This window comes from Callithrix jacchus, chromosome 10, assembly GCF_049354715.1.
Source record: "Callithrix jacchus isolate 240 chromosome 10, calJac240_pri, whole genome shotgun sequence".
Taxonomy (NCBI): domain Eukaryota; kingdom Metazoa; phylum Chordata; class Mammalia; order Primates; family Cebidae; genus Callithrix; species Callithrix jacchus.
In genome coordinates this window covers 122,240,435-122,251,971 of record NC_133511.1, presented here as the reverse complement: position 1 = coordinate 122,251,971, position 11,537 = coordinate 122,240,435, and the positions used below count along the sequence as shown (strand labels likewise).

Below are 11,537 nucleotides of genomic sequence, written 5' to 3'. Positions count from 1 at the left end.
GAATCTTCTTCAAAATACATTCATAAGTGCACCACAAGATGCAAGGAGTTCTGGTATTTAATAAAAACTGGGTGGGAAATATATACATATCTGGTATGGTGTCTTTTTCTCACAAAATACATTTTCCACACCAATTTTCCAATACCAATGGGGTGTTGAACAATTCAGTTCCATCGTGACACTAACTCCTGGCATTAGCACAGACCCCAGAGGTTAAGGCTTCAGTACCCCAAGGCTAACCCCACTTCAAATACCAGCCAAAAATGGGGTGCCCAGGCAACTGACACTTCTCTGGCAAACTACAAATTAAGGTTCCCCCAACTCCTCCTCAGGTTTGATAATGCAGTAGATGACTACAGAACTTTGAACAGCACCTCACTTCCTAGGGTACTACCTGTTTAATACGAAGGAAACAATTCCGAAACAGCCAGCTGGAAGAGTTGCACAGGGCAAGGCACTGCGGGTGTGGTGCACAGAGCTTCTGTGCCCTCCCCACCCTCCCGGCACATCCACCTGTTTCTTTAACCCAATCTCTAGTCTCCCAGGCTGCATCATCTCACCTCGTTAGCATAAACTCAGGTGTGGTCTTGTTAGGATTAATGGAAATGTGGGGGTTGCTGTCAAGAAAAGACAATTCTATCACTTAGAAAATTACAAGGGTTTCAGGAGCTCTGTCAGGAACCAAATACATGTATGTGTGTCTTGAGACAGGCTCTCACTCTGTCGCCCATGCTGGAGTACACAGGTGTAATCATAGCTCACTGTAGCCTCCAACTCCTGGACTCAAGTGATCCTCCCACCCCAGCCTCCCAAGTAGCTGGGACTACAGGCATGCGCCAACACACTCAGCTAATTTTTAAATTCTTTTTTGTTGAGATGAGGTCTCATTATGTTGGCTGAGGCGGGCAGATCCCGAGGTCAAAAGATCGAGACCATCCTGGCCAACATGGTGAAACCCCGTCTCTACTACAAATACAAAAAAATTAGCTGGGCATGGTGGCACGTGCCTGTAGTCCCAGCTACTCGGGAGGCTGAGGCAGGAGAATTGCTTGAACCGGGGAGGCGGAGGTTGCAGTGAGCCGGGATTGTGCCACTGCACTCCAGTCTGGCGCCTAGCAACAGAGTAAAACTGTATCCAAAAAAAAAAAGAAATTAATCCTTTTGAGTTCCCATGTCTCTTGGGAGGAGGGGGTTGTATTATAATTACAATATTATATTTGATTGCAGCTCAGGGAAGGGATCAAGTCTGATGCCTACGTAAACCTGGTCCTAAAGGCATTTCTAGACTGAATAAAGAGCTGTTTTCCATTCAACTTTTGTTTCCCAATACGTTCGTGGCCCTCTCTTATTTTCTTTGAGAGAGTCTCACCCTGTCATCCAGGCTGGAGGGCAGTGGCACAGTCTCGACTCATTGCAACCTCTGCCTCCCTGGTTCAAGCCATTCTCCCACCTCGGCCTCCAAGTAGCTGGGATCACAGGTGTGTGCCACCATGCCTGGTTAATTTTGGTATCTTTAGTAGAGACAGGGTTTTGCCACGTTGGCCAGGCTAGTTTTGACCTCAAATGATCCACCTGCCTCAGCCTCCCAAAGTGCTAGGATTACAGGCATGAGCCACCACACCCAGCTCCCTGGTCCTCTTCTAAGGCCTGAGGATACCTCATATCATTTAATCCCATCAACGCTGCGTAGATCTCATTATCCATAGGCATGGATATTACAGAGAGGAAAACTGAGGCTCAGGATAACTGAAGGGGCCAAGCTGTCACTACACACTTCTGAAAAAAGAAAAAAGGAAGGGGCAAGCTGTGACACAGCCTGTGCTCATATGTTAAAACCCTGGTAGACTCCCCCTCCCCACCCCGACCAGAGGTCAAGGATCCAGGCCAGGACCTAAGCACAGCTGGTGTCTTGTGGACATGAATTTATTAGAGGGGACCAGGACCAGCATGGGTAAAGCTGCAGGCTGGGAGGAAGGGGCAGGGGTGGGAGCACGGCTGATGGCGTGTGGGTCAGTGGGCCAGCAGGCGTGACATTCTTCACCCTACAGAGCTTCAGTGCCCAGGGCGTGGCAGAAGCTTTGGGAAAACTGGGGAGAGGAGAGAGTGAGACTCAGAGGGGAAACCCGCCAAGCTCACACAGGAGGGGCAGCAGCACTTCGATCCCAGGCCCATGGCCCTCCCTCTCATCCTGTTGGTTCTCCCTCCTGCCTCCCAAGCTCCCACCCCAGATCGAAGCTCCTGTCCTGCCCTATCCTGTACTCACTTCGGAGGCAGTAGGTGTCAGGTTCCAGTTGAATCTGGGGAGGTAAGATGAGGAGAAAGTCCCCACCCCAGGTGTTTTTGAACGCTGAGAGTGAATTTTGGGAGGGAAGGCGATGACACTCCGAGGTCAGAGAAGAGCACTTGAGTGACACAGGCTTAAGTGGGTGGCAGCCGGGGTGCTGGGGCAAGCCACAGGGGGAACAGTGGGGTGGTGAGAGGCCAGGGCCCCGGGGAAGGCGGAAAGGGACCTGTGGACAGACCCTCTGAACCCCGCCATGGTGGGGGCGCCGGTCCCGAGTCCAAGCCCAGTGAAATGGCTCCTTTGCCATGACCTGGGAGGAGCATAGTGGACAGTAAGTGGGGTGGGAACCACCAGCCTTTCCCACACCCCAGGCTGCCCCCCCAGCCTCACCTCCTCACAGCACTGGCGGCTCACGACAGCCCGGAAACCCATCCGTGCCCAGAGCTTATCCCTCTGCTGTAGGAACTTCCCCACTCGTAAACACCAATCTCTTCCCAGGGCCCATGGAAAAATCTGACATTTGGGCCCCTCCAGGTCCTCCTCCATGTCATTTGCAAGGTACCTAGCCACAGAAGCACGGGGTCAAGGAGCAGAGGCCACAGCATCACCCCGCCCCATCAGACACCTCCAGCAAACGCCTCCACTCCCTGTCCCCACCACTCACAGGGCCAAGAACAGGCTGCTGTGGGTGTACTCGCTGAGCTTCAGGCGGGCGCGCTGGAAGTAGACCAGCACCATGGCCAGGAGATACTGCAGAGACAGATGGGGAGGCGGGGGATTAGTTATCCTCTGAGGAGAAGGGGCTTGCATCCAGGTTCATTTGTAACCAAGGAGGTTTTGCTGCAGGGAAAGAAAGTCGGGAAAGCAGTGGGGAGGGGTGTGTGAAGATGAGGGGCAAGGGTGAAACGTGAGCAGCTCTCCCTACCTGACCAGGGCACTCAATAAAGTAGCCACATTCAATTCCCACCAACTCAACCTGACCCTCGGGCGACCCCCAGCCTCCAGCCCCACTGTGCTCCCTCACCTTATCTGAAATCCGGAAGCAGGGGTCTTTGGAGAGGAATTCCTGGACAAAACTGTCCTCTGAAGGTAGAGAAGACGGGACGCAGGTTACCACAGCCTCCGTGGAGAAGAGTGGCATCGGAAGCTGCAAAGCTCAAGCCACCACTCAGCCCTTTTTTTTGGAGACGGAGTTTTGCTCTTGTCCAGGCTGGAGTGCAATAGCACAATCTTGGCTCATTGCAACTTCCACCTCCCTGGTTCAAGCAATTCTCCTGCCTTAGCCTCCCAAGTAGCTGGGATGACAGGCATGTGCCACCATGTCTGGCTAATTTTATAGTTTTAGTAGAGACAGGGTCTCTCCATGTTGGTCAGGCTGGTCTTGAACTTCCAACCTCAGGTGATCCACTCACCTCAGCCTTCCAGAGTGTTGGGATTACAGGTGTGAGCCACTGTGCCTGCCTTCTTTTTTTCTCCCTCTTTTTCTGTTTCCCCCCCCCCCCCCCGTCTCTCTCTCTTTCTTTCTCTGTCTCTTTCTTTCTTAATATAAATAGAGATGGGGTCTCACTATGTTGATCAGGCTGGTCTTCATCTCCTGGCCTCAACTGATCCTCCCATCTCAGCCTCTCAAAGTGTTGGGATTACAGATGTGAGTCATGGCACCTGGCGCTGAACCCAGTTTCTGAGAGGACCCCCTACCCCCGACCTACCTAAGCTGGGTCACCTCAGAGGGAGAGGGCAGAGGCCTCAGATGGCTGTACAGGCAGATGAGACCCCATACTTCACATCTGCCTTCACACTTGGTCTCACAACCCTCCCATGCTAGCCCCACAAACTCACCCAGAAGGTTGAGGAAGGCCTGGAGCTCTTCGTGCTGGCGAAAACTGAGGAACCCATTGCCCCCACCTTGCTGGCTGCAGCCCTCCAGCTCTACCTGGGTCATAACTACAGCGGAAGTGGTGGGGTCTTGGGAGTCATCCATCTCATAGGAGATGGAGATGGAGCAGGGTGACCTGTAGAGAAAGGAGGCTCAGGGTTTACCATGTATCCCCGTGACTCCCACGAATCAAAAGGGTGGTGACAAGGGCCAGGACGGTGGAGGGGTGGGTGTGGAGACTTGGGGGCTCAGAATATAAGGCAGCCAGGTTGCAACAGGAGTGTGGAGGCCAGAAAAGCAGCAAAGAGTTGTTGTAGGCTGCAGCACTCCTGCCCTCCTCCTGGCACCCCAGGACAGGCAGAGTAGCAGCAGCAACAAGCACTGCTGAGGGCTTCCTAAGTGTCTGGAGCTGTGCTTAAGGGCTTTATCTTATTTCATCCTGGTGAGGAGGTATGTTCAACACAGACCCATTTTCAAACAAGGAAACTGAAGGCTGAGGCCTCACAGCCAGTTAAAAGTGAAGCCCTTGGCCTCCAAAACCCAAAGAGGTTTTGTTTGTTTGTTTGTTGAGACAGTCTCTCTCTGTAGCCCAGGCTGAAGTGCAGAGGCACAATCTTGGCTCACTGCAACCTCCTCCTCCCCAGTTCAAGCCATTCTCCACCCTCAGCCTCCAGAGTAGCTGGGATTACAGCCTTGCCACCATGCCCGGCTAATTTTTTTAATTTTTGGTAGAGACAGGGTTTCACTGTGTTGGCCAGGCTGGGCTCGCACTCCTCACCTCAGGTGATCCGCGCGCCTCGACCTCCCAAAGTGCTGGGATTACAGGCATGAGCCACTGTGTTAACTGCTTCTTTTTCAGGCCCCAACTCACAACCACCCCGACCCCTCACCAAAGCAGAATTGAAAGGGCCACTGATCCCTTACACCGAGGGGAAACTGAGGTCCACAGGGAGGAACGAAATTAGAGAAATACCTGGATTTAGAGCAAGTTGAGATGGGGCCACTTCAAACATTTCATGCTCCTGTCCTAAACCCACCCTCAGCCCCGAGAAAAGAGATGCCAACCACCGGGCTGAGAAGAAAGTGCGGTCGACCACCCCAGGGCCAATTTGGGCCTCTTCATGTAGATGCCCATAAGCAGAAGCAGCCCAGCCTCCTCCTGCAGAGAGCCTTACCCGGCCTCAGGAATTGCCCACAGCATAAAACCCAGGCCACCCAACCAGTGCACTTATATACCCTGAGGGCTGCCCGCCCAACGCAGCCCGTCCACCAATCAGGGCCTCCCTGGGGGCGTGGTTTGGCCTACACCGCCCGCCTCTCTGCCTGTGAACCCAGTCAGCACCCAGCTGCGGCTCCCCAGGGTGAAAGCCTCTCCGAAGTTTCATCAGCTACAAGAGGGGTGAAGGCAGGCCAGCTGGACCCCAGGGCCTGAGATACCATAGGAAGGGCAGGGAGCTAGGATCCGCGTTACCCTCTTGACAAATGCAGCGCCAAGGGGCTGAGCCGAGAAATGAGGCCTGGGCTACCAGGGCCAGGTGGGTGAGTTTTGATTCACTGACTGTGCCTTGCTGGGGCAGGGTCTCTGGCTCTCTGTGGGTGTCTCTGAATTTCACTGAGGCTCCCTGGGTCTCTCTTTTCTTTCTTTTGTCTTTTATTTTATTTTTCCCCTGGTAACACAGAACAAGCTGCCTGGGTCTCACACTTGATCTCAGCCGAAAGGCCGGGAAGCAATAGGCTGCCCGGGTCTCCATGGGCCTCTGAGTCTTTCCGTTTCTTGTTGCCTCTGGTGTCTGGATGTCTCTGGATCCTTTGATCTCTCTGATCTCTGGGTCTCTGGTCTGTCTGTGTTTCATGGTCTCCCCCGGCCACCTCCCAGGCTCCCTGAGGCCAGCAAGGCCTTTCTAGACCAGCTGGTCTGCATCAGGCCATCCTGTTTGTGTGTGTGCATGCATGTGAAGATGGCCTCCCTTAGAAAGGAAGCAGTGAGCGGGGCAGCCTCCATAGCCAGCTCCCGAAACACCTACTGAGGAGGCTGTGTTGGAGTCAGCTCGCGTGTTCCGCACAGTGAGCCCATGAAATTGATGAGAATGATAAGATGCCTCATTTTATCAACGAACAAACAAATAACAGCAGAGTCTGGGTTGCTCACTGAGAGGCTGAGTAACTTCCTGCCAGCCTGGCCGCTGAGCACACGTGCCAGGTGGCCTGGCTTTGTGGTCCATGGCTGTTCCTGAACACAGCCTGCACAGAGAAGGTGTCCCATGAAACTGAATGAATCCCCTCGACCAGCTGTGGTTTCAACCTTTCTCCTCTCCCTGCAATAACTAAGGTTCGAGATCAGGAAGGGGTAGCAAAAGGACGTCTGGGAGTGGGCTAGTCACTCTAGCCTTGGGAGGGTGTCCAGGCTCATTTCCCTAAGTGCCAGCCTTGGAGATGTGACACTGATATCCCACACTGGGAACAATACTTTTTTTAAATTTTGTTTTTTTGAGACAGAATCTTACTTTGTTGCCCAGGCTGGAATGCAGTGGCACAATCTCAGGTCACTGCAACCTCCGCCTCCCAGGTTCAAGCAAGTCTCCTGCCTCAGCCTCCCAGCTGGGACTACAGGTGTGTGCCACCATGCCTGGCTAATTTTTTTTTTGAGATGGAGTCGCTGAGCTTGAGTGCAGTGGTGCGATCTCAGCTGACTGCAATCTCTGCCTCCCAGGTTCCAGCAATTCTGTCTTAGCCTCCCGAGTAGCTGAGCTTACAAGCACCCACCATCATGCCCGGGTAATTTTCCTATTTTTAGTAGAGATGGGTTTTCACCATGTTGGCCAGGCTAGTCTCAAAGTCCTCACCTCAGGTAATCCACCTGCCTGGGCCTCCCAAAGTGCTGGGATTACAGGCGTGTACCACCACGCCTTGCTAATCTTTGTTTTGTTTTTGAGACAGAGTCTTGCTCTGTCACCCAGGCTGGAGTGATCTCAGCTCATTGCAACCTCTACCTCCCGGGTTCAAGCAATCTTCCCACCTCAGCCTCCCTAGTAGCTGGAATTATAGGCAAGCGCCACCATACCTGGCTAATTTTTATATTTTTAGTAGAGACAGGGTATCACCATATTGGCCAGGCTGATCTTGAACTCCTGACCTCAAGTGATCTGTCCACCTCAGCCTCCCAAAGTGCTGGGGTCACAGGCATAAGCCACAGCGCCTGGCCCACAGTTTGGCTTTGACTCTGCTCTACGTCTTCTGCATCCCAGAACCCTGGCAAGAGAGGACTCTGGGATACAGAAGACATGAAGCAGAGCATCAAAGCACCTCTTTGATGCTTTCAAAGCTCCAGTGTGGTTCTGCCACTGTGCTTTTCCATCTGCCCTGAGCCTGGTGTCCCCCTGGTAGGGGCAGCCTCTCTTGCCAGGGTTCTGGGACACAGAAGACATGGGCAGAGTCAAAGCCAAACTGTGAAATGCATGTAATATGAGGAAGAAATAAACTTTTGAAAACCACTGAGACTGGAGGGTTATTATTGTATTGGATTTCTATTTGTTGCTGTACCAAATTACCACAAACCTAGTGGATTAAAACAACACCTGTTTATTACTTTACTGTTCTAGAGGTCAGACGTCCAAAACAGGTATCACTAGGTTCAAATCCAGGTGGCAGCAGGGTTCCTCGCTCTGGGAGTTCTAGGAGGCGTTTTCTTGCCTTTTCCAGCTTCCAATGGCTGCTGGCATTCCCAGTTTATGACTTCCTTTTTCCCTCTCCAAACACAGTGACTCGGCATCTTCAAATCTCTCTGACTCTGACCCCGCTTCTGCCTCTCTCTCTGCCTCTCTCTCTCTCTCTCTCTCTTTCTCTCTCTCTCTCTCTCTCTCTCTCTTAAGAGGGAGTCTTGCTCTTGTTGCCCAGGATAGAGTGCAATGCAACAATCTCGGCTCACTGCAACCTCTGCCTCCTGGGTTCAAGAGATTGTCCTGCCTCTGTCTCCTGAGTAGCTGGATTACAGGCACCTGCCTCCACACCCCACTAATATTTGTATTTTTAGTAGAGACGAGGTTTCACCATGTTGGCCAGGATTGTCTCAAACTCTTGACCTCATGATCCACCCACCTCAGCCTCCCAAAGTACTGGGATTACAGGTGTGAGCCACTGCTTTTGGCCTCTCTCTTTCACTTTTAAGAATTCTCTTGCCGGGCACAGTGGCTCAAGCCTGTAATCCCAGCACTTTGGGAGGCTGAGGCGGGTGGATCACGAGGTCAAGAGATCGAGACCATCCTGGTCAACAAGGTGAAACCCCGTCTCTACTAAAAATACAAAAATTAGCTGGGCATGGTGGTGCATGCCTGTAGTCCCAACTACTCAGGAGGCTGAGGCAGGAGAATTCCTTGAACCCAGGAGGCGGAGGTTGCAGTGAGCTGAGATTGTGCCATTGCACTCCAGTCTGGGTAACAACAGCGAAACTCCGTCTCAAAAAAACAAAAAAGAATTAACTGAATCATTGGGCTCTTCAATCTGCCCGGATGATCTCTCCATCACAAGATCCTTAACTTGGCTGGGCACAGTGGCTCACACCTGTAATCCCAGCACTGTGGGAAGCCAAGGTGGGCAGATCATCTGAGGACAGGACTTTGAGACCAGCCTGGCCAACATGGCGAAACCCCTCCTCTACCAAAAATACAAAAATTAATGGGGCATGGTGGTGCATGCCTGTAATCCCAGCTACTTGGGAGGCTGAGGCAGGAGAATCACTTGAACCTGGGAGACGGAGGTTGCCATGAGCTGAGATCATGCCTCTGTGCTGATCCAGCCTGGGTGACAGAGCAAGAATCAGTCTCAAAAAAGATCCTTAACTGAATCACATCTGCAGTCTTTTTGCCATGTGAGACAACATAGTCTCAGGTCTGGGAAGTGGAATGTAGCCATCCTGGGGAGTCCATTATTCTGCCTGCTACAATTACCACAGCAAAATTTATACTATGCTAACTAACATACTATTTATGAAATTTATATTAATGTGAATATATAATTTATAAAATCATATATTAACATTGCATGCTATAAACGATACACATAAAAGGATATAACAGGATATCGATGGCCGGGCAGGGTGGCTTACACCTGTAATCCCAGCACTTTGGGAGGCTGAGGTGGGCAGATCACGAGGTCAAGAGATCAAGACCATCCTGGCCAACATGGTGAAACCCCGTCTCTACTAAAAAATACAAAAAAATTAGCTGGGCATGGTAGCATGTGCCTGTAGTCCCAGCTACTTGGGAGACTGAGGCAGGAGAATTGCTTGAACCCAGGAGGTGGAGGTTGCAGTAAGCCAAGATCGCACCACTGCACTCCAGCCTGGTGACAGAGCGAGACTGCATCTCAAAAAAAAAAGGATGCCCGTAAAACATAGTAACATACCGCCAGCTCAGATAGTACACGCACGGCTAGGGCCAACAGCTCACGCCGGTAATCTCGGCACCTTTGGAGGCCAAGACAGAAGGATCATTTCAGTCCAGGAGTTGGAGACAAACCTGGGCAATACAGCAAGGCTCCATCTCTACACAAAATAAACTAGTCTGGCGTGGTGGCATGCCTGCAGTCCTAGCTACTCAAGAGGCTGAGGTGGAAGAATCACTTGAGCCCAGGAGTTCAAGGCTGCAATGAACTATTATAGTGGCTCATGCCTGTAATCCCAGCACTGTGGGAAACCAAAGTGGGCAGATCATCTGAGGACAGGACTTTGAGGGATTTGATGATAAATTCCACTCTGCCCAGTCTGGGTGACACAGCAAGACCCTGTCTCTAAAACATAAATAAATAAGAATATTAAAACTTTAAAAATAGAAAGATAGAAAAAAATGCAATTACTAAAAGAATGCTGGGATAACTACACTAATATATTAAAAGAACTTTAGGCCAGGCGCGGTGGTTCGTGCCTGTAATCCCAGCAACTTTGGGAGGCTGAAGCAGGCAGATCACGAGGTCAGGAGCTTGTGACCAGTCTGGCCAACATAGTAAGACCCCATCTCTACTAAAATTACAAAAAATTAGCCAGTTATGGTGGCACGCACCTGTAATCCCAGCTACTCAGGAGGCTGAGCCAGGAGAATCACGTGAATCCAGGAAGTGGAGGTTGCAGTGAGCTGAGATCTTGCCTCTGCACTCCAGCCCAGGTGACGGTCCAAGATTCCGTCTCAAAAAAAAAAAGTAATCAAATGGTAGGGTATAACAGGAACTCGACACATTTCAACACATTGCTGCACCGGGCCGCAACGTTTAACTTAATTGTGTTGTTGTCAAAAAACACAGATTGGGTGGGTGTGGTGGCTCAAGCTTGTAATCCAAGCACTCTGAGAGTCCGAGGGGGCCTGATCACTGGAAGCAAGGAGTTCCAGACCCTCCTGGGCCAAGAATTTTGTAAAAAAAATACAAAAATTAGCTGGGGGTGGTGGGCTTGTGTCTATAGTCCCAGCTACTTGGGAGGCTGAGGTGGGAGGATCACTTGGGCCCAGGACATTGAGGCTGCAATAAGACAAAATCACACCACTGTGCTCCAGCGTGAGTGACAGAGCAAGACCCTGTTTCAAACAAACAAAAAACACTGGAAACAAAAAGGGATAAGTAGAAAAAAAATCCTATGGATTTTGAAATTACAAAACCTTGTTTTACATAATTTCTGGGTGAAGAAAAAAACGAGTTAGACAACAAATTGAAATCGTAAGGAAAATATCTGTTCAACATGGTGAAATTCTGTCTCTACCGAAAATATAAAAATTAGCCGGGTGTGGTGGTGGGCGCCTGTAATCCCAGCTACTCAGGAGGCTGAGGCAGGAGAATCGCTGGAACCTGGGAGGAGGAGGTTGCAGTGAGCTGAGACTGTGCCACTGCACTCCAGCCTGGCGACAGAGCGAGATTCCGTCTTAAAAAAAAAAAAAAAGCCGGTGCGGTGGCTCACGCCTGTAATCCCAGCACTTTGGGAGGCCAAGGCAGACAGAGCACAAGGTCAAGAGATCAAGACCATCCTGGTCAACATGGTGAAACCCCGTCTCTACTAAAAATACAAAAAATTAGCTGGGCATGGTGGCACGCGCCTGTAGTCCCACCTACTCAGGAGGCTGAGGCAGGAAAATTGCCTGAACCTAGGAGGCAGAGGTTGCGGTGAGCCGAGATCGCGCCATTGCACTCCAGCCTGGGTAACAAGAGCGAAACTCCGTCTCAAAAATAATAATAATAATAAATAAAAAGAGGAATTTATGACTTCAAACGCATGAATAAAAAAAAAGGCTCTAACGAGGAACTGAGCTGCATCTTAAAAAGTCACAAAAGAGTCAGGGGGACTTTTGGGTCCTGAGGCCCCAGGGGCTGCCTGGGTCCCCATCCCAACCTTGGCTCCCC

At 51.1% G+C, this 11,537-nt stretch overlaps 1 protein-coding gene across 2 annotated transcripts; it reads right to left on the bottom strand.

Annotated features, from left to right (window-relative positions):
- Positions 1-1,896: 1,896 nt before the first annotated feature.
- Positions 1,897-4,394, bottom strand: SPDYC (speedy/RINGO cell cycle regulator family member C). 2 transcript variants are annotated; one of them, XM_035263261.3, is made up of 6 exons: positions 4,124-4,394; positions 3,309-3,367; positions 2,949-3,034; positions 2,675-2,846; positions 2,264-2,594; positions 1,897-2,087 (listed from the first exon to the last, which is right to left on the bottom strand). In XM_035263261.3, exons 1-6 carry the CDS (start codon positions 4,263-4,265, stop codon positions 2,053-2,055), a joined length of 825 nt encoding a protein of 274 aa, XP_035119152.1. In that variant the 5' UTR covers positions 4,266-4,394; the 3' UTR covers positions 1,897-2,052. The 2 variants fall into 2 exon arrangements, with proteins under 2 accessions (XP_035119152.1, XP_035119150.3); XM_035263259.3 differs by having other exon boundaries at positions 2,066-2,594.
- Positions 4,395-11,537: the final 7,143 nt, after the last annotated feature.

Coding starts and splice junctions, on each gene's coding strand:
- SPDYC (XM_035263259.3), bottom strand. CDS start 4,265: ATGGATGACTCCCAAGACCCCACCACTTCCGCTGTAGTTATGACCCAG. Junction 3,368..4,123: donor GGCCTTCCTCAACCTTCTGG/GTGAGTTTGTGG, acceptor CTCTACCTTCAG/AGGACAGTTTTGTCCAGGAA. Junction 2,595..2,674: donor GCCGCCAGTGCTGTGAGGAG/GTGAGGCTGGGG, acceptor TGCTCCTCCCAG/GTCATGGCAAAGGAGCCATT.